The sequence below is a fragment of the Typopeltis vanoorti genome, chromosome 9 (assembly GCF_054136105.1).
Source record: "Typopeltis vanoorti isolate ZY-2024b chromosome 9, IOZ_Tvanoo_1.0, whole genome shotgun sequence".
NCBI lineage: Eukaryota > Metazoa > Arthropoda > Arachnida > Uropygi > Thelyphonidae > Typopeltis > Typopeltis vanoorti.
Window position 1 is genome coordinate 131,349,627 of NC_143557.1, and position 27,499 is coordinate 131,377,125.

General features: G+C 35.3%; 1 protein-coding gene across 2 annotated transcripts in view; it reads right to left on the reverse strand.

Annotated features, from left to right (window-relative positions):
• Window positions 1-24,546, reverse strand: part of LOC150103562 (uncharacterized) — a 34,512-nt gene extending 9,966 nt beyond the window's left edge. The window contains exons 1-3 of one of the 2 annotated variants that reach the window (XM_090398381.1): window positions 24,479-24,546; window positions 8,711-8,792; window positions 7,990-8,085 (exon numbers count right to left, since the gene is read on the reverse strand). In XM_090398381.1, coding sequence (XP_090254507.1) covers window positions 7,990-8,085; window positions 8,711-8,774 — 160 coding nt within the window. In that variant the 5' untranslated portion in view covers window positions 8,775-8,792; window positions 24,479-24,546. Of the gene's footprint in view, window positions 1-7,989; window positions 8,086-8,710; window positions 8,793-24,474 lie in introns of both variants that reach the window. The other variant, XM_090398380.1, reaches the window with a different exon arrangement.
• Window positions 24,547-27,499: the final 2,953 nt, after the last annotated feature.

Below are 27,499 nucleotides of genomic sequence, written 5' to 3' on the forward strand. Positions count from 1 at the left end.
TAAAATGTATGTTGCCCACATACATTTAACCTCCACACTGCTCAAGTTTGTTCCCATATTCCAGGTAGATTTACCTGTCGAATCTGGAACATATACTTTGTGATCTTCACTAAGCAAACGTTTATAGCTTAGCTCAGTCGAGATCAACGATCCCCTTGATAGAAAATACCTCAGTTCCAATACAGATGAAATTTTTGAAATATTCTGAGGAAAATCCGTGAAAAAAAAAAAAAGTCATAGGTGACATTGAAATGCTATTGATATACAGTAGTTCACCGCAATATGCTATTAAGCCTAAGCCTAACATATTAAGACATTATCAATTTAGATTATCTTCACGGACTAATATTATCTCTTTATCAAATTTTCCAAAGTTCCTTTCTCTCTCTCTCTCTCTCTCTCTCTCTCTCTCTCTCTCTCTCTCTCTCTCTCTCTCTCTCTCTCTCTCTCTCTCTCTCTCTCTCTCATCTGTTATCAAGGTATTCTTTGTTTCACTTATACTTCTTAAATCTCGACCTTCTTGAACTTTTCTGTTGTAGATTCTACCGGATTAAATTTTAATCTGCAATCATCTCAGTTCTATCACAATACGGATAATCCGAAGCAATCTCAGAAACATTCCCAATCTCTACTTCTCTAGTATTCTAGTTTTCCAAGGTTAGTACAGATTTTATATTAAGACAATTATTTTTAACCTCGTCTTGACTTCTTTCAATCTTCTCACTCAATAAATATCGTGAAGGTCATCACCAAAGCTCTTATTATTGATAGGACATGCTCATTTCACAAACCACATTCACTTCTTACCTACTATAAGCCTTGGATTTCAACAAATATACTAAGATAAGAATCAAGCGTACTTTTTTTTTAAACTTTATGTTCTACCTCCATCAGACATCGCAATGGTTATAAAGAAGATGTCAAAGATTTGGGAAAAGTTGAATATTACTGGCGCACTTAAGGCGCTAGTATGTAATAGATTTTCTGATATTTCGTGTGTGAAATTGATATAAAAATATTCAAATTTCAACCGAATTTCCTTCCGTAAAATTATTACGATTTACGTTCTGTCCTAACTGACCTCCTATTTTACATTCGATTGCTATCTACCTCCCAAGCAAGCCATTTGCCTTTTTAATTTCCCTTCCACTACAATGAACTCCCTTTGTTTGGTGCTTCTAGAAAGAGGTGAGAATCATCTTCTTTCTAGATGATGAAAAGAAAATGCTTCCTCAATTGATCTGAATTCTTTTGAGTTCAGTGTTTAGCTTTCTCTCGAGAGCTAAACACTGAACTTTTTTGCGTATCAAGAGATAACCAAAAAAGTTATGTTTCAACGCGAAAATTAGGGATTATTGAATTAAATTTAAAATAATATACAAGAACAATATTTCCCCAAAACACTTCAAGTCGAAGTGAAGTGAGATTAGATTGAATGGAGTAACATATTTCCCTAATTGCTTTATTATCTATGAGGAGAATATAAATTTACGGAGTATTGCTGAAGAATTGTATTTCAAACCCTATGAAATAAAGTAAAAAACGCAGATGTAGGAACAGTTGAGAAAACAAGACACTTCATCAGGGAAACTACAAAACTTAAAAGACAACACTGAGAAGAAGTCCTCCGTTTTTACCCTACAAAAATTGAATAGTAAATTGAGGTTAGATGGAATGAAAGATGAAGGGGAATGTCAGGTTCGATGACTCAGCAACTCAACTGTAAATGGAAGTTCAGCAACTGTTACTCAAATGTACGTTTATCAGAAATGGGGGAGACACGATGGTTACCATTTCAGATGAACAACGCCGATGGAAATATTTGTAGAAAAAAGACACAATACAGAAACTGGCTGACTGTGAAAAAAACTGTTATTCAGAGACTTCAATTGTGACTAGGTTCTTATCGCCCCGTCAAAGAATGATGTGAAGATTAGTTTTTAAGTAGTTGCAGTTACAAACGTCGAAGTTTGAGATGTTTCAGAACGTTAGGGTTTATCATGTGGTCGCCTTTCCATGGTATTTGTCCACAGGTGGGTCATGTAAGCGAGATCGGCTGTAGACCTTCATTGGTGAAATCTATATTGGCGGTCACTTTTTAGGTAACAATTTTTCAGGTGTTAGCTGTCGATGACCATCTCCATTAAACAATAATGAGGTGAGAGCAATAGGTTGATTATCTGACAGAAGTCCCTTATCCCCGTTTTCAGAATTGGCTGTTTATATAAAGGCTTGCTTCCATGCTGTAGGGTGGATGCAGCTGAATGTACTATTGTGGAGAGATGATAAAAAGAGGTGTTAATTCAGGGGCGCATCTCTTGAGCAATTAGAAGAATACCATCAAAATTAGAAAACTTTTTGGTATCCACAGTGATCAAAATTCTTCTGTCTTTCTGGGGAAAAATCAGTGAAGGCATGGAATGTAATATTCCAGGTAAAAAGATGGGGATCCTTCGCCTTTCATTTATGAAGACTTGGATGAGATGAATGGAACCATGAGGATAGCTTTATCTTTAGGAGATAACGCAATACTGAGAGAGAGAGAGAGAAAGAGAGAGAGAGAGAGGTTATTATTGCTATCAGAATTGTTTTTGTATTGGGTCCATTTGTGTCCATACAAGAGATATCGGTGTCAACCTACAGTACGTCAGTAGTGTATATGAAATTATTATTAAATGAACATATGAGTTAAATTTTTAGATTTCTGTGGGCAATCCGATATGTAACTTTTTTAATTATATATTATTTCGTACCCGAATAATTTAATTCACTTCATCCAAGTTCCACCTAGAAATCGGCGTGACAACTTCAACAAAAGAATTACACTATCTGGTAGTTGTATTTTTCATAAGTGAACTATTTTTAGTTGCTTCAATTATAATAATTAGAGGATTATTAATTTAGATTTGATTGCTATACAAAAATTATAATAATAAAGAATATTACGAATTTATTATTATTTTGTATTTAAATAATTGAGGTAATTGACTTCAACATTTAAGAAATTCTTCGTCAAGTTTCTGTTCCTAAACAGTGCTAATTCGAAAGTCTACTCAGTTATTTACAACAGTTTGTTTTGCACTTACAATTTCTATTCGACTTGGTGGAGCCTGGTAATACTAGTGCATGTAATATAAGAATCCTATTTTTGCTGGTAGTATGGAAAATTCATAGGGTGGTCTTTGATTGTTATTGTTATCTTTTATTATTAATAATAAATGTGAATAACAATTATAAGATATGACTGATGTGGACCTTCAGAAAAAATAACGATTTGAAAAGAGAATTTACGATAATATCAGTTATCATTGATATGATTGAAACTCAAGTCACCTTATACAAAGCTAAAAATTAAGAAATTTCATTTATTTGGGTAATTTATTGCCAAATGGTTTTCACCAGTATATGTTGTCAACTGAGGGGTAGTTTTCTTCGGGTGTGCTGGTTTTCTTCTTAAAAATTTAAACGTCCTGGAATATGTTTTGAACTAATTGTGAGTTAGTTTACCACCCTTAATGGCCTCCTGGTGGAAAATTGGAATAATAATAATAATTTCCTGAACAAGATCTCATGAGGAGAATGTTTGGTTACATTCTGTGTAACGAAAATTAGTTAAGCTGGAACTAAAACGAAATGTGACTTTATTCGAAGAAAAATAAAGCCTGGTTGACCGAGTTAGCGTATCTATTTTCCAGCCAAAAGGCTGCTGGTTCGAATCCCGCAGTGGGCATGGATGTTTTTCTGTGAAAATACTAGTGGTCGTGGTGGTAGTCGGTAGATGGCGCTGGTGTAGTTACGGATAGTTATGGTTGGTGAAGAGGTGTAAAGTAGGTGTCCTCCCTTGATGAGTCTTTGGACTCCCTGGAGGTGTTAGGTAATAATAATAAAATAAAGAGTTAATCTAGTTTACTTGTTCTAAGGTTGTCAATACTAATAACTGATGTTTCTATTAAACTCCGTTCATATTTTTGTACAATACTTTAATGTTAATATGTTGACGCATGAAAAATGAGCTAAGCCTAACTGCATTAGGAAAAGTTTCGACATTTGTGGATTCAATAAAATTGTAATAGTTGAAGAAACAGCCTCTTGACTTCAATTATATAAATAAACATATAAATCCAGTATTTTTTCATAGCCAGAAAATTGCATTGAAACTGAAAATGTTACAAAATTAACCAGAGAGAGAGAGAGATATTACAAGGAGGATATCATCATCGGTGTTGCTGATATATTCGTTGTAATGAAAAGACACGAACTTCGCCCAGTAACCTTTGAACTTCTTTTATCATCGCGTTCATTGTAGATGTCTGACAGTTTCATCCAACTGCTGAATCTATTAGCGTGCGTTTTATTTTAAAACACTATAGCAAATATCAACAGTATATATATACAAGCTATATATACAAGCTTCTTGTTCTTCTTTTTTCACATCAACAGTAAGTTCTTAAAGTTCTTAAAAGAACTGAGAGATGGACTGAATCCTTGATTCTTTATCCCGTCATCTGAATGAAGAGAATGTGGATAGAGTGTTATCGAGTTAAAAGCTCCAGAAATGGCTGGGTAACAGCAATAGCCGAGCCTCAGTTAAAACTTCATTGGCTACAGCATTGCCATTCGTTACCCTGGAAGTCCTAAAAAGGACTTTTCTCCATGTCAACAGTAAACAGCTTCATGTCCTTAATTATATTCTTCATAAGTACATTTATTGTAGGTGCCAAGAAAGAGCTAAATAGGTTCTGCCTGGCATTATAAATTAAAGTACTAAAAAATATTATATTTTATTCATTATTACACACTCAAATATGTGAATTTAAAAGTTCATATTCTTTTCTGATAGAGGTTGTGTGTTTTAGATAGTGCAACAATAAAGAATCTCCAATGTTGATGGCTATTCTGTTGATGGTCTCGCTGATCAATATTGAACATCTTTTTTAAGTTTCATATTCGTTTAAATTTCACTTTATATATGAAATAACGATTAGTTTATGTGATTCTTTATTTTTATAAAGGGTATCAGACATGACAGAAGTACATATTTCATCGTCCTTACGAAAGGCAGAGGTCATGATGCGATTGTGGAAAGTTGAGGTGAGTTGCAATCATAGAAAAGGGCAGTCGAGATTACGTGATTGATAACAGTTCTGATTTGGATGTTTCTAGCTGGTGGTATCGGTCGGTGATATTAGTACGGTTACCTTGGATGTTGATTAAAGTGGATGTGAAGGATTTTTTATTTATTACTATTTTTTACATGGAATTTCAATATCAGGGCAGTGGTGTCTCACCGGGCGATGAAACTCATCTAACACCTAAAGTTCTAGTCAGCAGCACACAAGACATTATGAATATGAGGAAAGCGTAAGCCATTCTATTTTACGTAGAAAATTCGGGACCATTTACTTGTTTTGTGCCCACTAGAGCTATTATATGGTTCAATTGATCATCGTATAGTTTGGGGCTGTGGTGATTTTTCTCTTTGCTGCTTATTTACGGAAACCTGTGTATTTATTCTATTGACACCTTAGTGCCAGTCGTGTAGTACAAACAATGCCCATTAGGCAAAAAGTTGTTTTCCCAATTCCATCTAGAACCAATAATTGGAATTTTGAATTGGACAATTGGAATTTGTCCAATTCCAAGAAGAATTGGACAAATTCCGTGTTGTAAAATTCTTCTACTGAAAGCGACTTATGTTGTCTGGTGAATAGGAGAAAAAACCTAATTTTAGCTGAAAAATTGAATAATGGAGTCATAGAAGTCTAGTTAGACTTCTATGGCTATAAGACTCCCAATCTAAACAAACATAGGGAGCCTTCCTCCTGTTCACTTTATTAAGAGGATTTCCTCCAGGAAAACACGAAGGATGCGAATGTATTTATTGACACACACAGCAGACTATGAAGATCTCATTTAAAAGTATCATCATTGCCAGAACAAGATAACTATTACAAGCTATTACCATAAAATGTGTAAAAGAAGATGAAATTGGTATTTATTTATTTGATGAAAAATAGCAAATTGTGAAACATATTTCGGATACTTTAATATACAATGCTTGGGTAAAAAACAAGTCAACAAACACGCCCAGGGGGGGTACATTTTCCCATTTAAAGAGTCATGAGTTCGTAGCCTGCATAAATTTGAGGAATTGATGCTCAAGCTGTGTCCTAGTGAAATGGCTGCGATGGAGTTTGAAAGAAGCGTTGTGATAGGATTCCTTGTTGCAAGCCTATGTTCGGCAAATTGTTGACGAATTGAGTCATTCCAGGTTAACAATCAAACATGGGTAAAACACCGATGCAATATGCAAGGCCCACATTACCCGATCCAACGTTCATCGTCATCTTTAGTGGTGCAAACAGTGTGTACAGTGGAACGTGGAAGCTTCGAAAGCTGTCAATATCCTCCACCGATCGGATAGAGGGGGGGGGGGGTACGTAACGTTGGGGTTATGCACTCTCAGAGTGCATAACCCCAACTAGAATTCAAATATTGGAGTGCAACGGTATGGTCTTGTTTTTCCTGGTTTGGCATCGGAAGTCTGTTTATTGTGCCACGAACATTGAACTCCGAAATGTATCTGAATATTCTGGACAATAAATTCTTCTTCCTTTGTGGCGTTTCTTCAGAACTGACCATTGTCTCTTTCGAAAAGACAATGCCCGTGTCATAAGGCTGCTGCTGTAACTCGTGGTTTGTGGACATGAATGGCACCACACTTGTTTACCTCCACAGATCCCTGATTTCAACCTTATTGAACATCTGTGGGATGACGTAAGCGTCGGATGGGGTCATGGAACATCCTCCTTACACAGTCCAAAACCACATTACATGTCTAGAGGAAGAATGGTCCAAACTCATTGATCGCTATTGAACGCTAGTGGATATTATGCCCCGTAGGGTTGTTGTAGTAATCACAGAGAAATGAGGTTCTACATCTTATCACGGTTGCACCATGGCTGTTTGTTCCTCACACTACGGTGTCCTTGACTTCTTTCGAAGCATTGTATTCTGTATACTGGATTTTCCATGGCAACCTGTATGAGTAAGCTACATAAAGGTAGACATTAATACAGAGGACACTGAGCAGAGTGTGATGATGTAAAAATTAAACTGTGACTTAATCGTGGTCATTGAGAGCAGAATAAATAGGACTGCGCGTCACTCAAGTTAGAACAATCTACTTCGTCATTTCAAAAGTTTTGTACACTGCTGGTTAGAAACTGATGGATTTCTTATCAGCCGTAAATTCCCAACTAAGTAAACTAATTGGAAATATTAAAAATATTATTTTTATTTCTAATTCTGGCATTTTTTTCTGTTTAAAACAAAGCTTAAAGAGGCTTGTGAAGCAATCAGCCACTGCCTTCCCTCCAAATTTCAACAATCCACTCGAATCTCCATCTTTTAGAAGAGGGTATTTCAAACTTAACTACAATTTGGAAATAGCTTAAAGGATTGGATAATCCGGAAACCCTGCTCTAAAGACTGAATCCGGTTTTTACGTGATTGTGGGCCTCTACTAGTCTAATGATGGTCTCATATTGAACGACAAAAAATAATCTCCCGATCTACCACCTAAAGGCTTCTACAAACATCCATGCTAAAACGTGTTGGTTAAAGAGTGAGAATTCGTTTTCTCTCTCTCTCTCTCTCTCTCTCTCTCTCTCTCTCTCTCTCTCTCTCTTCATTTCAAGTTAGACCTACTGAGATAGACTAAAATAAAAATTTTATAATGATTCCAAAATATAAATAAAATAAAATTTTAAAAACTTCCTTTCTAGAAGACACACTATACTGATGTATTACTACAGGATTACATTTTCATTTTTTTTTTTTAATTATAAAAACAAGTTATTTACTCTTTGACATTTATTCACTCTAATCAATGAAATCATGACAATGGAAGTTATCTTATTAACACTGAAATCATAACGTGTAGCTTCAGAATAAACAATAATCACTCCAAATTAACAGAAGACTTACCGTATTGGCAATAGTCTCCGTAGTAAGGATAAGGGCAAAGGCATACATCGAATGCTGTGCATGTACCTCCATTTCGGCAATATGGTAAACAGTAACCTAAATAAAAATATGTATATATGACAGAGGTATATTCTAAATAGAGAAAAGAGGGGAAAGAGTAATATAAGGATGTTTCAAAAAATAAAATAAAACATAATGCTAATGAAAACTGTACTTGGATGAGGGTGAGGGGATTTAAGAGGTCAAGAACATCATATAGCGTCACCATCAGTTACAAAACGGAAAGCTGGATGATTGGAAATGAGGATGATTTGGCACACAGGAAACAAGTCTTGGTTTAGGCGATGTTTTTCATATGGTAGGAGAGGCCTTCAAGATCAGTAGCCAACTGTTTTAATTACAGGTAACATCTGAGAGGTTTCATGCTATTCATGGCGTAACTGTGATCAATGTCTGGATAGCATTACATAGAAAAGCAATGGGAACTAAATGAAAACAAAACCTTGCCTGTTACATAAACGTTTTTGCTATTCTATTTTTGAAACCCCCTCGTAACATGCTACAATAAATTCCTAAGCGAATATATTTAAAAACAAATTGAAATAGAATGATAAAATTCTATTTCTAATAGCAATGTATTCGTTCAGTATGGTATTAATATGATACTTTTGTGAGAAAACGTAATAAATATCGAATTGGGACAGCATTAAAATCTACTCACCAGATGCCTTGGAAATAAAAAATATTAACTGCAGTAAAAATCCCAAGAATATCTGTTCATACATCGTCTTTGGTATGCTTTTCTGAAAAACAGAATAATTTTTTAAGAATATGTACAGTAAATTGGCTTTAATTTCCCAAATGACTCGTTAGAGTCATGTGGGAAAAGTAATTATGATGATATTGAAAGAATAAGAAAACTAATAGAAGAAAATCTGGAAGATGAGCAAGCAGGATTTAGAAGAGACAGAGTACTACGCACCAAATATTAATATAAATAATAATTACCGAGATCCTTCTTCGTAAAATTAAAAATATTAATACCTTCTTTGTTGACTTTTAAAAAGTGTTCGACAGTATAAAATAGAAAGTGGCATGGGTTGAATTCAAAGCTCATGGAGTGGACAGGAACCTGATGTGTCTGTTCGCGAACATTAATGACAATGAAGAGGCAGGTGTGAGAAGATGTGGAGAAATAGGAAGATGGTTCCGGACAACAAGAGGCACAAGAAAAGGAGACATAATATCCCCAAGCATCTTTATCCGACTTTTATAAAGAACAATGAATGTTCTTATCCTTTAGAACAATGGATGTTCTAAGAACAAGGGGATTTCAATTTAGGGTACAAAATTAAATAACTTAGTTATGAGATAGTAATGACATAGTTATTACAGTATTGAAGAAGATGAAGAAGAACCTGAAAGAACAGTGCTGAAGTTAAGTGAAGATGGAAAGACATATAGATTGATAATAACATGAAATAACAAAAGAACAAACGTTTCTAACAAAAAAGGTTAGAAACTTCACACACCTAAGGCACAACATCGCACACGATTTAGACTATAAAAAAAGATAAGATTTAAGATAGCAAAGGAGAAAGTAAACCTACATGATAGATAGGATATGGAAAAATAAATCGGTAAGCCTTCCCATAAAGCTGAGACACGCGCTCTGCATGTTGTGAGGATGTGGGTAATGGTCAAACAGTGCCCGTAACGAAGGCGTGGCGAAAGAGGCGCCTGCCACGGGCGCAACTAGATCTGGGGCGCAAAACGTAAAAAATGTAAAAAATAAAAATAAATAAATAGATATAAAAGTCCTCTTTTTTATATTGTATTTTTAAATTTTGGCAATACGCCGCTTTAGACACGCAAATTCTGCAACACACTGCAACTCGTTAATAGTAAGTTTTTAACATATTGCATTTAGTAACATTTAAATGTAATAATTTACATTTACATTTAAATGTAAATTATTACATTTAGGGGGGCGCAAGTTAGACACTTGCCACAGGAGCTTCATACCCTCGTTACTATACTATGGTCAAAGGCTCTGTGAGACGAATATTGGCCTTCAAAAGAACATTTTATGGCAAGATTCTGCGAATTGGATGGGTGAAAAAGGTAACCAATACAGAGCCGCATAAGCATAAGATAATTCTAAGGAAAAACTAAAGCTCTTCTTCAGAATGAATAACAGCAGAAAAATCAAAACTTTTATGCTTCGTACAATGCAGGTGTAACCAGCAGATGATAGTCAAGGTCAGAGTGGATAGATGATGTGAAAGAGTGGTGTGGAAAGACTTTGCAGGATTTGAGTAGTGTGGAGGTGGACAGAATCGGCAAACACTGTTCAAACAGCCATCGGACACCAGCGGGCATTGGACCCATGAACAATGACGATGATGTAAGAGGAAATATAAAATATCCGGAGATAATTTTATATTTCCATTTGTATTTTCTTTAAAGTCCTAACCGATTGCCATTTTTATAACATCTGTTTACTCTGTTCTTGTGTAAAACAATGGTAACAATTTTAATCTGTTTTAGGAAACTTTCACTTCATATATGTTACATCTTCTACATCTACATCTTCTATTTTTTTTTTTTAAATAACGAAACCTGTGGTGCGTTCATAATTAGAAAAAACACACGTATAAACCACAGTGAAAATTATTTAATTGTAAATATTTCATCCTAAGTATCTTAGGACATCATCAGTACAGTATTTAAACAAAAATTAGGAATAACATACAGTTACGGCGCATGATTCCAATAGAATCTCATGAAAACGTGCATAAGGTAAGGTGCTAAAGTAGTACAAAAAAAAAAAAAAAAAAAAACGTTAATTATTTAACACAGTTTTGTATGATAATTTCCCATACTTTAGGAATAGTAAGAACGTCGTTGCAGTTTAGGTTTGGTCTGTGTAGTAGGGCGTCAGAACTTTCTTTGTATAAACGTTCATGCTTAAATATAGATCTATGTAAAAGTTTAGCCTTTTCCCAATGGATCCTATGGTTTGGATTTTCAATTCCGTGTTGAGAGAGGCCAGATTTCTGCGGTTTAAGAAGACGAATATGGTCTTGATGTTCCGAGATGCGTTTCTGAACAGACCTACCTGTCTGTCCAAAGTAAAATAATTTGCATGAGCATGGAATCTCATAAACACCAGTTAATATCAAGGGTGAGAATTTGTCCTAAGGAGAAGGTATTAAGTTGTAAATTTGGTTGATAGGTTTGTAAGTAGTGGAAAAATTGTATTTCTTCATAAGTTTAGAAAGCCGTTCTGAGATGCCTTTAACGTAAGGTATGGGAATCCTATGCACTTCTTCCTGTCTGGTTTGATGTATGCAGAAGTGACTGATGATTTTTTGAGTTGTTTTGGGATTATATCCATTTAGGATGGCTGTATTTTTGATAACTTCTAATTCCTGGTTTAAAGATTCTTCAGAGGAGCAGAATTTGTGTGCTCTGGAAACTAGTGATTTAATAATGCCAGATTTCTGAGATGGATGATGAGCAGAAGAATTGTGAATGTAGCGACCTGAGAATGTAGGCTTGCGAAAGACGGAAGTGGCGATGGAACCGTCTTCTTTTCTTTTGATGTGTAAATCCAAAAACGAGATACCCTGTGGAGATTCTTTTTCTAACGTAAAGTTGATGCGATGATGAAGAAGGTTAATTTTATCTAGAAACAGTTGTAATTCAGGTTCGGTATGATTCCATACTGCAAATACGTCATCGACATATCTTAGCCAAATTTTTAGTTTGGGTTCAAAAGTGAATATTTTTTCCTCAAGGTGTTCTAGAAACAAATTTGCTAGGTTTGGTGATAAAGGAGATCCCATTGCTGTTCCTTCCTCTTGCTTGTAAATTTGACCTTTCAGGTGAAGTAACCTGATGCAATAACAAACTTGAACAATTCAACTATATCAGACGGAAATTTTTGAGTTAATAATTCTATTGTTTCTTTATGGGGAATGTTAGTGAAGAGGGAGACAATGTCGAAGCTGATTAACAAGTCAGTTTTTGATAGTTGAATGTCGTTAATTTTTGTGTGAAACTCATTAGAATTTTTGATTGAAGAGACTGAGTGGCCTATGTGAGGGCGGAGAAGGTTAGATAAGAATCTTGATAACTTGTACGTTGGACAGCCGATACATTCTACGACAGGTCTAAGTGGAACATTAGTTTTGTGAAGCTTAGGTAAGCCATAAATTCTAGGAGGTCTTGCATAGTATGTCTTAAGTTTTTTGATTGTTTCTTCATCTAAGGAGGAAGTTTCATTAAGTAGCTTATTTAATTTTCTGAGTTGACGATTCGTAGGATCAAAATCCAATTTGGAGTAAGTATTACGATCTCGAAGAATTAAATTAATTTTTCGGTCATATGAATTGGTATCAAGAACCACATTCGTATTTCCTTTATCAGCTCTAGTAATGATTAAATTTTTATTACGTTTTAAGGAAATAATAGCTTTCAATTCCGACGGTGGGATATTTAATTCTGAAGGTTTGGCATTGTAGATGACTTTAGCTACTTCGAAACGAAGTTTGTTGGCTTCAATACTGGAGAGATGCTTGATGTTTCTTTCTATATTATGTATAAAGTCTAAATATGGGAAACACTTTGGTGAAATCGCAAATTTATGGCCTCTTGCTAGAACATTTAATTGATCTTTTGTTAGTTGACGGTTAGATAAATTGACTACCCATTTTTCCGTTGGTAATTTGTAAGTGATCTTTTTTGATCGATTTAGTAGATTAAGGTATTTAATATGTATAGCACTATTGCTTTTATCAAAACCTTTTTTTCCCGAATTCTTTGAATTATCAAAAGCTTTTTTCCCGAATTATCACGTCTGCACTTTTTTTAAAAAAGTGCAGACGTGATAATCTTATTCCAACCTTTACAAAACTGAAAGAAACCATCAAATCTCCAGGCGCCCATAAAATCTATTAAAAAGCAAGTCATTCCTTACTACTCAATCAGTTACGAGTGTCTAAGCATGAACTAGCAACAAACAATTTAAATATTACAGAACTAGAAACAGATTTGTCAAATACGTTAAATGAAGAATTGCTACAATTAATTATAACTGTCTCAAAGAATTCGGGAAAAAAAGCTTTTGATAAAAGCAATAGTGCTCTACATATTAAATACCTTAATCTATTAAATCGATCAAAAAAGATCACTAACAAATTACCAACGGAAAAATGGGTAGTCAATTTATCTAACCGTCAACTAACAAAAGATGAATTAAATGTTCTAGCAAGAGGCCATAAATTTGGGATTTCACCAAAGTGTTTCCCATATTTAGACTTTATACATAATATAGAAAGAAACATCAAGCATCTCTCCAGTATTGAAGCCAACAAACTTCGTTTCGAAGTAGCTAAAGTCATCTACAATGCCAAACCTTCAGAATTAAATATCCCACCGTCGGAATTGAAAGCTATTATTTCCTTAAAACGTAATAAAAATTTAATCATTACTAGAGCTGATAAAGGAAATACCAATGTGGTTCTTGATACCAATTCATATGACCGAAAAATATTAATTTACTTCTTCGAGATCGTAATACTTACTCCAAATTGGATTTTGATCCTACGAATCGTCACTCTGAAAATTAAATAAGCTACTTAATGAAACTTCCTCCTTAGATGAAGAAACAATCAAAAAACTTAAGACATTCCATGCAAGACCTGCTAGAATTTATGGCTTGCCTAAGTTACACGAAACTACTGTTCCACTTAGACCTGTCGTAGACTGTATCGGCTGTCCAACGTACAAGTTATCAAGATTCTTATCTAACCTTCTCCGCCCTCACATAGGCCACTCAGTCTCTTCAATCAAAAATTCTAATGAGTTTCACACAAAAATTAAAGACATTCAACTATCAAAAACTTACTTGTTAATCAGCTTCCACATTGTCTCCCTCTTCACTAACATTCCCCATAAAGAAACAATAGAATTACTAACTCAAAAATTTCCGTCTGATATAGTTGAATTGTTCAAGTTTGTTATTGCATCAGGTTACTTCACCTGGAAAGGTCAAATTTACAAGCAAGAGGAAGGAACAGCAATGGGATTTCCTTTATCACCAAACCTAGCAAATTTGTTTCTAGAACACCTTGAGGAAAAAATATTCACTTTTGAACCCAAACCAAAAATTTGGCTAAGATATGTCGATGACGTATTTGCAGTATGAAATCATCCCGAACCTGAATTACTACTATTTCTAGATAAAATTAACCTTCTTCATCATCGCATCAACTTTACGTTAGAAAAAGAATCTCCACAGGGTATCTCGTTTTTGGATTTACACATCAAAAGAAAAGAAGACGGTTCCATCGCCACTTCCGTCTTTCGCAAGCCTACATTCTCAGGTCGCTACATTCACAATTCGTCTGCTCATCATCCATTTCAGAAATCTGGTATTATTAAATCACTAGTTTCCAGAGCATACAAATTCTGCTCCTCTGAAGAATCTTTAAACCAGGAATTAGAAGTTATCAAAAATACAGCCATCCTAAATGGATATAATCCCAAAACAACTCAAAAAATCATCAGTCACTTCTGCATACATCAAACCAGACAGGAAGAAGTGCATAGGATTCCCATACCTTACGTTAAAGGCATCTCAGAACGGCTTTCTAAACTTATGAAGAAATACAATTTTGCCACTACTTACAAACCTATCAACCAAATTTACAACTTATTACCTTCTCCTAAGGACAAATTCTCACCCTTGATGTTACCTGGTGTTTATGAGATTCTATGCTCATGCAAATTATCTTACTTTGGACAGACAGGTAGGTCTGTTCAGAAACGCATCTCGGAACATCAAGACCACATTCGTCTTCTTAAACCGCAGAAATCTGGCCTCTCTCAACACGGAATTGAAAATCCAAACCATAGGATCCATTGGGAAAAGGCTAAACTTTTACATAGATCTATATTTAAACATGAACGTTTATACAAAGAAAGTTCTGAAGCCCCACTACACAGACCAAACCTAAACCGCAACGACGTTCTTACTATTCCTAAAGTATGGGAAATTATCATACAAAACTGTGATAAATAATTAACGTTTTTTTTTTGTACTACTTTAGCACGTTATGCACGTTTTCATGAGATTCTATTGTAATCATGCGCCCTAACTGTATGTTATTCCTAATTTTTGTTTAAATACTGTACTGATGATGTCCTAAGATACTTAGGATGAAATATTTACAATTAGATAATTTTCACTGTGGTTTATACTTGTGTTTCTTCTAATTACATCTTCTATCTTCATTAAAAAGGCAAACTGATTTTGATTTTCCACTTATACCTTAAGAACACCCTTTCCTGATCTTATTTTCAACTTCTAAAGAAGTTAAAAATAAGATTAGGAAAATAAGATCTTTTTCTCCTATCATCAAACATGTGTACATCTTCTAATTGTAATTTTAAGCAATTCTGCACTGATTACTTAAAAAATAAAGAACTTCTTCGTGAATGTAACTGATCACGCAATCAACTGACCAATGAACCTAACAACTTAGAAATCATTTCAGGCGAGTTTATTTTAAAGTGCATAGGCTGCATTATTGAAACCTAACCTTCCATTTTGCGAGTGGGATACGCTTGTTATTTATAAAGAACTTACGGAAAGATTCAATGGCGTTAGAACATAATTCGTGGGTGCAATAAAAAATATGGAAACCGACGGATTATCACATCAATTTAATCAATTATGTCTTGTGTACTGGAGGCAGATCATGTCATGTTACATGTAACATATAATTATGTTTTATAATAATAGTTTGGTTCAAATCGAAATCGACAAACTTCGATAATTATTGGTTAACATTAAAAAGAAAGTCATTGGATACCCAATGGACAAGGTGCATTGTGGCATGTAACGAGTGACGTGTTTGTATTCAGCATAAATTGGAGAAATATGATGATCCCAAGTCAGTGCGATTGTGCCCGGATGAAATGATAGCGAAAAGGGAACTGAAGGAATTTTAAAGAGCCTGTGTGATAGGATGTCATGTTACAGGTCTATCTGTTCGGCAAATTATTGACAAATCACTGATACCATAGTGAGATGGAAGTGCAAGAAGTCAATTGTCACTGCTATTCGCTGCGCTTCCCACCACACCGCCTAATGGGGCCGTAGGGTGCGACCATGGATAACGTGTGCACAAGTAGCTGTCGGCTGACGCGTTAAATTCGGACTTCGACTGTAACACGAATCTGCACTGAAACATCCAGAATCGAGGCTCACACTATGGTTTCCATGGTAGGACCGCATACAAGCCTCACATTACTCGAACCAACATGCAGCGTCGTCTTCAGTAGTGCTATGAGCAATTACAGTGGGACTCGGAAACTTGGATCTCATTGTTATGGACCGACGAATTACGCTACACTCTTTACCGAGCAGATGGACGGGTGTGGTTGTGGACAATGCCTGGTGAACGTCTCTTACCAGAGCGCGTAACCCTAACTATGCAAAATGGAGGTGGCAGTGTGATTGTATAGACCTCATTTTCTTGGTTTGGCCTCGAACTTCTGTTTGTGGTACAATGAACTCTGAGAGTTATCTAAACATTCTGGACAAAGCAATGCTTTTTATTTTGTGGCTTTACTCTGCGTTGTTTGGGGGACATGAACGCAACCACACTTGACTGGCTTCCATAGATCCCTGATCTGAACTCTGTTGAACATCTGTGGGATAAACTGGAGCGTCGTGTGAGGTCAACGGACGTCCGCCCCACAACAATCAAGGACCTCGTTACATTTCTACAGGTAGAATGGTCCAAAATTCAAATTGATCGCTATTATGTTTTTGTGGAAAGTACGCCCCTGAATAGTGCTAGAGCCATCGTAGCAAACGAAGGTCCTACGTCTGATTAAGATGGATGCCATGGCTGTTTGTTCCTCACACTATCGCTTCCGTTGATTTCTTTCTAGGCAGCGTACCAAACTTTCAGCGGAGTCTGTCTAGTAAGCGAATTAATTTGCATGCTTATGAACAGACAAAAAATCTATTCTAAAGGGCGCTTAAATATTTTGTAATATATATTTTGTGAAACAAAAGATGTACTATGATAACTATATCATAGATTTTATTTTCCATAGCTAATCACGCGCTATTTCTCACTGAAAATATTTCTCACTACATGAGAAATATTTTCAGCCTATTCCACACCTCTTTTTTATGAAATAATTTATAAGTTTATATTTTAGTTATTATTATATTTATCAATTTAATTATTTTGCATATCCAAAATTTGATATTAGATACATTTTATGAATATTAAGGTATGCAATATTATATATTAAGATTAAGATTAAGATTTAAGACTTAAAAATAAGTGTCATATCGAATAATATAATAAAAGGATGACTCATTATAATGATATCTTATAACATTTAAAAATATATTAATATTTGAGCTTATTTCTCAAAATCATATATATATATATATATATATATATATATATATATATATTTAATTTCTCCCTCAACCGACACAGACTTACCCTGTCATACACGGGAGCCACCCCACACGACTCAACACACACTGAGTTAGCGTAAAAGCGATAGTACCTTCCAGAATCGAAAGAATCGGCACACCCTTTATTACAATGAAGTTGTTCGAAATGTATTTTTTTGGTTCCATCAGAGTGTTTCTAAGACTAATTTTCGTCTTTATTAGAAGAAAAAACAGAACTGCAGGAATAATATACCTTCCTTCTTTAATTGATTCTGAAGTTGTCCTCCAGGTAAAGAACCGTGAAATTCTTGTCACAGACTTGATTTGAACCTTTCTTTCAAGAAAAGGTGATGACATCATAATCACAGTAGAAGTAGCAGATCTTAATCAAACTTAACATGAATTCATGGAAATATACAAGAAACATTATTGTCCTTAAAGTCCTTAAAAGGACTGGCTTAAAGGGGCGAAGCAAGAATGCTTTTCATCTTCCCCGTTATCTGTAGAGGACAGTGTAAGGATAAGGTGCTATTGAGCAATTAAAGCTCTGATCATGGCAGGAGGGTAACAGCAATATAGCCGAGTCTTAGATAGAACTTCATTGGCTAAAGAATTGCCATCCATTACCCTCCCTGGGTAACTTAAATAGATGATGTGTTTACATTCTAATAATTGACAATTGACAATTGACATTTATGTCTTTAGGGACGAAGCAAGATGCTTTACATATTCCCCGCTATCTGTTGTGATTACAGTGAGGGTAAAATTTATGAGCAGATTGCTCGCCCTGAATGGGCATGGAGATTGTGCATCGCTAAAGGAGGCTAATATAGCTTTTGGTCTTCTATATTTGAATATGTCCGTTGGATCGTATGCTGCAGCTTGCTGAACCAAATCGTTGGAATGTGTGGACGTCTTTAGGAAAAACTTGGATGCTAAGGATTGTAGAAAAGAGAAAATATAGGGAATATATGTATCTCTATGCAATTGATTGTTTCTAACATACCACGGGGAGTTCAGAATCATTCTCAAGCACTTATTCTGCATTCGTTGTATCTTGATAATGTTAATATTAGAGGTGTGGCTCCAGGCTGGGGAGGCATAGTTGATTATAGGACGAATCGTCATCTGGTATAGTTGCAATTTGATTCTGTTGTTGAGCTTGCTATTTCTATTAATTAGCGGATAGATCTGAGCTATGGATTTAGATGCCTTTGTGCACGCAGACTTGGTGTGCTGATTGAAAGATAGCTTTTTGTCGAGAATTACACCCAGGTAATTTGTTTCTGTCTGCCAGGGAATTTTAGTATTGAAAAGTAACACATCTCCTACAGTAGACATTGGCCTTTTTGAGAAAAGAATGGCTGGGCTTTTCTGGGGGTTGACTTCCAATCTCCACTTAGAGAACCAAGCCTCCAGCTTTAGCAGGTTTTCTTGAAGCTTTCTGGTAATTAAATGGGGTCTGAGAGATCTGGTTAGTATTGCTGTATCGTCTGCATACAGGGCCAAAATGGAAATCATCGGATTGTGTGGGATGTCTGACATGTATGAAGAGAACAACAATGGAGCCAGTAGAGATACCTGCGGCACTCCAGCAAAGATATGGCGCTTGGACAATGTAGAACCGTTGATTTTGACTTGCATTGATCTATTCTGAAGATATGAATGGATTAAGTGAACCATTTTTAGTGAGGTACCGGCTGAGATAAGTTTGTGCAGGAGTCCAAATGCCAGATTTTGTCAAATGCTTTGGATAAGTCTGGGAAGACAGCGCCTGTGCACTGGCGCCAGTTGTAGCTGGTGGTGATGTATCCCACAATTCTGTGGATTTGCTGGATAGTACTATGGTGTGGCCAAAAACCAAACTGTTCTTTAGGGAGGATGTTTAGGTCATTTACTGAGGCTTGGAGTCGTGAGAGGATGACCTTCTCTGCAACCTTACCCAGATTTAAGATAAGACTGATTGGACGATAATTTTGCGGTAGGTGTGGGTCTTTGCCTGGCTTATGTATAGGAATTACGTCAGCCAGTTTCCAGGTGGAAGGAAAATAATGAAATCTTAAAATTGCATTTATTATACTGGTCAGGTGCACTACTGCTTTTCTGGGCAGAAGTTTAATAACCCGATTAGTAATGCCGTCTGACCCAGGAGCTTTTTGTTCTTTAATTTTTTAATAATGTCATATAACTCAGCAGGTGATGTTGGTGCAATATGATCAGTGCTGGAGATAGGAAGTTTGAGTGAGTGTCTGACCTTGCTGTGAATCTTATATATGTGGTGAAAGTCAAGGTTTCCATACGAAGACCTGCATTGCTCCTCTAAGTTTTGTGCTATCCACGGTCGATTCAACTTTTATAGTAATCTTTTATTTCAAATTTTAATTAAATAATGGGTGTTTCTTTTGAAAGTAAAATTTTTACGTGGCTAATAATTATATCACATATTTTCTATTTTTGTCTACTCTTGTTTTATACTTTCTTTTATTTTCTTAAGAATAATTGCCTACTTGTAAACTTATTTCAAACACCCATGCTATAAATGATTAATATCGCTTAATAGTGTACCAGAATATGTATCGGTAGTGCACCATAAGCATCACTTGGGAAAACGCGATAATACTGATATAAAGAAATTCCTTTTTTTTGTCATCATCATCATCACCATCAAATTTCTGTCATATACCCTCAAGGGGCGTACAGGATATTATACATACATCATTACTAACGTCGTATCTACAATTTTCCTCCAAATCAATAGGTTACTTTTCAAGACTCCAGCATTATCCGATCTTATATTTCTATCGTCTAAGGCACTTTTTACTGCATGAATCCACCTATATCTTAGTCTTCCTCTGGGACGATTTCCTACCAACCTGGCAGAGAACACTTGTTTTGCTAATCTTTCCTCTCCCATTCTGTTTAAGTGACCATACCATCTGAGATTAGCTCTGCTAATACATTCTTGGATGCTGACAATGTCAAGTTCTTTCCTAATATCCGCGTTTTTAATATGGTATTGGCATCGATGCCATCAGTCCATGCCCCTAATCTTTCTCAGGATTCTCATATCTGTAGTTTGTGGTCAAGTGTTTTATTTCTAACCAAGCTCTCAGATCCATAAGTTAAAACTTTTGACCACTGTATTGTATACAACTAATTTAGTTGTATACAATACAGTGTATACAACTAAACAAAATATTTAATTTACCATCTTCACTAAAAACTATGCTTGAATAGCTGAAATATTTTACTTGTTCAATAAGATCTCCATTCACAATGCATTTGATTATTTTCAATGTTTCTGCCCATTTTTAATGTCTTTCTACTTTTCTTATCGACTTTCATATCAAATTTATTACAACAGTTATTCGATTTAGTCATAGAATCTTGCAGACTTGCACTGGATTTATTTAAAAATATAACATCGTCTGCATAAAGTAAAACGCTGAGATTAACATCTGCGATTTTGATATCAGATTTGATACGCTTTCCTCCATATTGTGATCCACAGAGATAATGAATAACGGTGTAGATAATGTGCATCCTTGTGAACACCTAATTTAACATCCATCTTCCTGTCGCTATCAATTCTAACTGCTGATTAACATCTCAAATAAAGAATAAGTATTGCTTGATATAATGCCCCATTGACACCATATAACTGTAGTGTATCGAATAGCATCTCTCTCTGGCATCTTGTCATATGCCTTTTACAGATCTACAAAACTTAAGTACAAAACCTTGTTATGTTCCCACGATTTCTCAACTATTTGTCTTAAATATTCAAATTCAAATATTCATATTCAAATAAATATTAATATTCAGATTTCATCTGCTCCAGCTGCCTTTCCACATTTCAATTTTGTGATAGTTTTTTCTACTTGAAGTAAATATTTGAGATGCCATTCCTTTTGAGTGTTTTCTACCACCATGCCATCACTGCTTGTTTCCTTAGCAATATTTCAAAGTAATTACTCCATACATCAAGAATATCATTATCCTCAGTTTTCATGTAACCTTTATCATCTCTAATTCCTTTTACAACACTCTTTCCTCCATTTGTGAGCTTTTTCAACAACCTCCAGAATATCTTGCCACCTTCTTGACATTTATTTTCTATGTTTTTACCAAAGTAATGATCTAAACAAATAATTACTTTAATAATTAGCTAAACAAAAGTCTTTCCACGACATTTGTTTAGCTAATTTTACACAATGCTTTGCTTTCTTATATTTTTTTTCTCTGTATTCTTTGCCAGTCACTTTCGCTATGCTACTTCTCTTCCTTGACAGCCTCTTTAACTTCCTGAATCCATCATGAATTTCTGAGTTTTCTATCCTAACAGATAGAAAACTCAGAAACAACATGTGGTGAAATGACTAATTTTTTCACCACATGCCTCTCTGGCTGAATCAATCAAGTTTTCTTTAAGGTTCACCACTTAAATCTTTAAAGTTTAGTTCTTGTTTACAAACTCTTTCAATTTTTATTTAATATGCTGTGAACTGTAGACTCAAATCTGATAGCTGTTCAACTTTGATTAGTTTCAAAATTTTCTTACACACTCATCTTTTCAATATGAAGTTCAATTTTATCCTGCTCAACACTAAATGGTGATCACTTCCTGTTTCAAATTCTCTCTCTCTCTCTCTCTCTCTTTCTCTTTCTCTTTCTCTTTCTCTCTCTCTCTCTCTCTCTCTCTTTCTCTTTCTCTTTCTCTTTCTCTTTCTCTCTCTCTCTCTCTCTCTCTCTCTCTCTCTCTCTCTATATATATATATATATATATATATATATATATATACATCTATATATATACATCTATATATACATATATACATATATATATATATATATATATATCTACATGTATATACATATATACATAGTCTGAGAATTTTTGTATTCCTTGCCTCTTCTCTCCATGTGAATTTGTGCACATTTTTATATTGGAACATGGTGTCAGTAATAATCAGTCCCTCTTCTAAGCAAAAATCCAACAGGTGTTTGCCATTATTATTAGGTTTGCTTTTTTCTCGAAAGTTTCCCAAAATATTTCTGTCTATCTGACAATCATTTCTTACTCTGCTATTTTCCGTTTTTTGTAGCATATTATTTTTATCGCGTTAGTTAGGAGGCTAAGGAGATTATGAATTAATATTTTTAGGCTTTCTTTCATTATTGAGAGTTAACTGCACCTGATTGTGGGCTAACAATGGCGAGAATTTAATGGGTGTCGTAAAACAAATAACAGAAATGAATGGAATAATACTCACAAAGGTGACAATTGTGCTCGATGAAATATCTTTTATCTTATTTCTGTGATACGTTGCATGTACTCTATATGTTGACTCGCATTATCGAAAACATATCGTAAACCTTTTCTTTGTTTTTCTGGTATCTGTTCTGATCGATAGTGTTGAAATGTAATAACAAATGCCATGTAAATGTATCCCACCCACAGTACATGTTGTACAGTGGGTGGGATAAAGGTATTTTTTTTCCTTTTTTATCAATTATATATATATATATATATATATTTAATTTATTTTTCAAGCCCCTTCAGACAACTAATAAGCAGGGCGGTGGTCTCAGACCGGCTGATGAAATTCAAAGTGGCTAGATGGATTAGATCCATCTAGCCACATTGCCACTAAGAAGGACAATACCTGCTCCGAACCACTGTTGTAAGAGTGGAGGACAATTCAGAAATATTATTTTTAAATATGCTAACATCTCCCATTATTACTATGAGCTGTTTTTATTTAGACGACGACCCACGCTGTCGAAACGACTCGCATCCCGTCAACCCTATCCCCGGTCTCTTTTTCCCATAAACCCTTCCCCTAAAAAAACAGTTTCTAATTTCAGTCCCCCTTTTTCATCTTTCCCACCTACAAAAAAGCGCTCCGCCCACCTTTAAATATAATATATGTATATATTATATATAAAAACCCGGGTTTTTTCAAATTAATTCTCCCACATGACCAACCCCCCCCCCCAAACTCCCCTTTCAACACCATAACAGCAGAAGCATGCACACCGCAGAAAGAAGACAGACAACAACATCCAAGAAAAGGTATGTACAAATTTTTTTCTATTATGCTACATATATTTGTCTCTAAAAATACATCTGCAATGCCCTAAGAGTTCTTGAGTAAAAAGCCAATTACATTAAAAAAAGGGGCACTCCTAAAGCAGGCAAAATAGCCGTAAAAATAAAAGTTTTTAAGAGGAGTAAGATGGGAGTTTTTCCAGAAAAAATATCGATATATAAATATAGTTATTAATTTATTTATATTTGCTTGTAATATTTAATTTATGATCAATAATCCTATACAATTCTCTCATTTTGTATAAAAAATAATAAAAATCCATCTTGTAGCACTCAGGAGGGCGAAGGACGCTAGCAGCACTGTGTTTAACACAGTGTCATATTGCTACCCGCACAAGAATATACACGTCATAGTGAGATACGAGCTATTAGCGTAATGCGGCACTGTCCGTCTCGCAGTTCCACTGTTGTTTATATGAAGTTTGCGCCAGTAGTAGAGTGTTCGTAGTGCTTATCGTGGTTACTCCGTCTCTTTAAATATTTAGACATTACAATTAATCCTTTAATTGTAAATCCAGTCCTTTAATTACAGTTAAAGGGATGGATTTTATTTGTACGTAATTTTGAATTATACCAAACTGTATAATTTTATCGATAATAAACAATATTTTTTCATGATTAATTTTTTTATTATTTTTTGCCATAATTTTGATATTTTATCCAAACACGTATACACTGTACTTTTACAGCGTATATCTATATTTCGAAAGTTGCAACACCCCCACGATTTCAAGCCACGAGAAGCCACTGCACATAACAAAAACAGAATAACAACAGAATAGACGCTGCTGAATAACCAGGCTGTTTTCAATTTTAGATATATATTATAATAAATATTTGTATTTAGAACTCATTTACAAGTAATATATATATCTACCTACTAGAATCCAAATAATGCAATTATTGACACGAAATCTTCTTATTCACACTACCAATTACCGATAGTTGCCTATAAGTTTCCCAGTGAATATCTGTGATGAGACATCAGTTCAAAGTTATAGCAAGAATAAAGCTTAAAGATAAAACTTCACATGGTTTACGAGATAAAATTTCTATGATTAGGGTATCTTTTCTCCGATTTGAAAATGTATTGTTTATTCATTACAATGCCGAAGCCCTTGCAAGACGTTTCAACATCTATTTCATCGTTTTCTGTCATTTTAAATACAACTACAAAAAGTTTGTCTAACCCAAATGATATTATGTTTGACAAGATTCGCAAAATCAAAGGAAGACTTTTCTGTTAACCATGTAAAAGCGAATGAAACAACTCTATGTCTAATGGAAATTATTCTACTCCAGCAGCAAGACATAAAATTTAGACACTCAATCTGAATTTTCATCAGACATAGACTGAACCGCATCCCAAAGGGGGATGCTATAGTTTCTGTATACCAACGCTGGAAGTGTCAGAAATAAGATTGAGAAATGTTTCGTATTGGTTAGTGCAGCCTAGTTAAAATGTAACAGGCATTAGTGAGATTTGGCTAACAACAGATGACACAGTTCAGAGACAAATATATTGGATTAAGTATTTTCATGGAGGATAGAGTAGACAGAACATGGGAATGGGGTACTGCTGATGAATTGAATCGAACAAGAGTAAGAGTCAGTCTGGCAGATATATTTCTTTTCAAGCAATCTGGTGTGAGAGATTGAGGCCAATAGGATAAAATATAAAATCGGTTACTGCTAAAGGCCATAATGCGCCACGGAAAATGTGGAAGACTTGCATCTGCAAATTATACAATGACGTGCAAGTCGAGTAATTATTTTGGGGGACTTCAACTTCGGAGACATAGATTGGAAGGAGTAAAGATCACCTGGAAGGAAGGAAGTGGAATTTTCAATTTATACACTTACTGAGAGATAATACGTGTGTGTTGGATCTAGTTATATAATCAGAAGACCTGTCCACAACTTAGTGGCACATTACCTCCAGTTAGGGAGGTGATCATGTGGTCTTGACTTGGCAGGCAGCAAAACAGTTAGGAAGAGGTATATGTAAGACTACTATGCAGGTGATTATTATAAGATTAGGAGGCTGATTGAAGCATTATCGTGGCATAAAAATCTGCAGGGAAATGATGTTCATAGTACATGGGGGATAGTCAAGAGGTATCTGTAGGAATCATTATCAGAAAGGTCTCCCAAGGTCAGGGGGATAAATGAGATCGGAGTTAAATGGACAAGCAATATTATTAAGCATGGCTTGACTAGCAAAAACTCATAAGAGCACAAAGTTCAGTCGAGAAAGCTGACCAGCATGGCAAGGAAGGCAAATCAGATCATGAAAAGAAATCAGCCCTATCAGGCCAAAGGAAATCCCAAAGAGGTCTTTCATTACGTGGTAAGTAGGAGGAAGAATGACTATGGAAGGTTAATTTTAGTGAGCGCAGACAGCAGAAAGGTGACAGTGCAAGATAAAATAGTTGAGCTGGTGAGTGACCACTTTACCATGACATCCTCCAAATGAGGATATTGTCATGGCATAGGTGACAGGGCTGATATGAGAAGAGTGTTGGTGAATTGGAGGTATTTACGATATTGCAGAATCTCAATCCAAATACATCTGTGGGATTAGATGGCATATCAGCTAGGGTTTAGCGAGAATTTGCAAGAGAACTGGCGATGACTTTGTCTATAAGCTGTTTAATTTAAATCTGAGATTAGTCTGGGCCAAAGCTGGGATACCTTCCTTGTATAAAGAAGATTTATACGATTGCAGTAGCAACTTATAGATAGTAAACGTACTGGAAACGTTGGTCAAAAAGATAATATTCATGAAAGGGCAGATAAGAATATGCTACTCTGGGGGGGGGGGGGGGGAGTATGGCTTTGTAAAGGGTCGGTCATGCCTTATTAATTTACTAGCCTTTTATAATAGAGTGACTGATAGGTTGGATTAAGGGAATGGCTACGCGGTGATACTGCTGGATTTTGCAATGGTGTTTGACAGAATACCACTTGGAACTCTGTTACACAAACTGGAACAGATGGGAATGGATAGACAACTAGTGATATGGATACAAGGATAGCTGATATACAGATACCAAACAGTAGTATAGGGGAACAAAACCCAGGAAAACCAGGTGACTAGTTGCGTGAGCAAGGCTCTGTGCTTGTATCAGTGCTATTTAATTTGTTGATAAATTATATAGGTAATGATTGGAAGGATATATATTCAGTTGTGTGCTAATGATGCAAACTTAGGTAGAGTAATAGTTCATCAAGATGATACAGAGAGCTTGCAGGATAATTTAAATAGATAATTTAAATTAAAAATTACAAACTATGTACCACATTGAGGAAATTATACTCCAGAAAATTGTTGAAGCCAGGGATTTGGGCTGTAGTAATAGATAGTTGAAGTTTAGAGATCATATTGATAAAGCAACAAGAGCAGCTCACCGGATTAGTTGGTTAGTGCAGAACACGCTAACAAGCAGAGATAAAGGGATTATCATTCCTCTTTATAAAACTTTATGCCCAAATCTGAATTACTGTATTCAGGTCTGCTCACCTGGGTTTCTTTGGGATGAGGTAGTAGTGGAGAGGATCCAATAGAGAGTGATCAAGATGGTGAGTGATCTGTGGAACATTACCTATGAGGAAAGATTAAGGGTTTATGGACTGTATAAATTGATTGGTAGGAGATAAAAGGATATGTTATAGAAACATGTAAGTCACTTAAAGGATTTGATAGGATTCATGTGGGGGAAATGTTTCACACTTGGATAAACGTGGGGAAGAAAAAGAGTAACCTCTTTTTCTCCTGGTAGTTGTAGCTAGCAAAGGTATGAAGATTAGATTTGTTATCCATCTTCAATATAAGAAGGCATTATCCTTTCATATAAACGTATAAATATAACGCGTACATATATAATACCATATTAAATCCT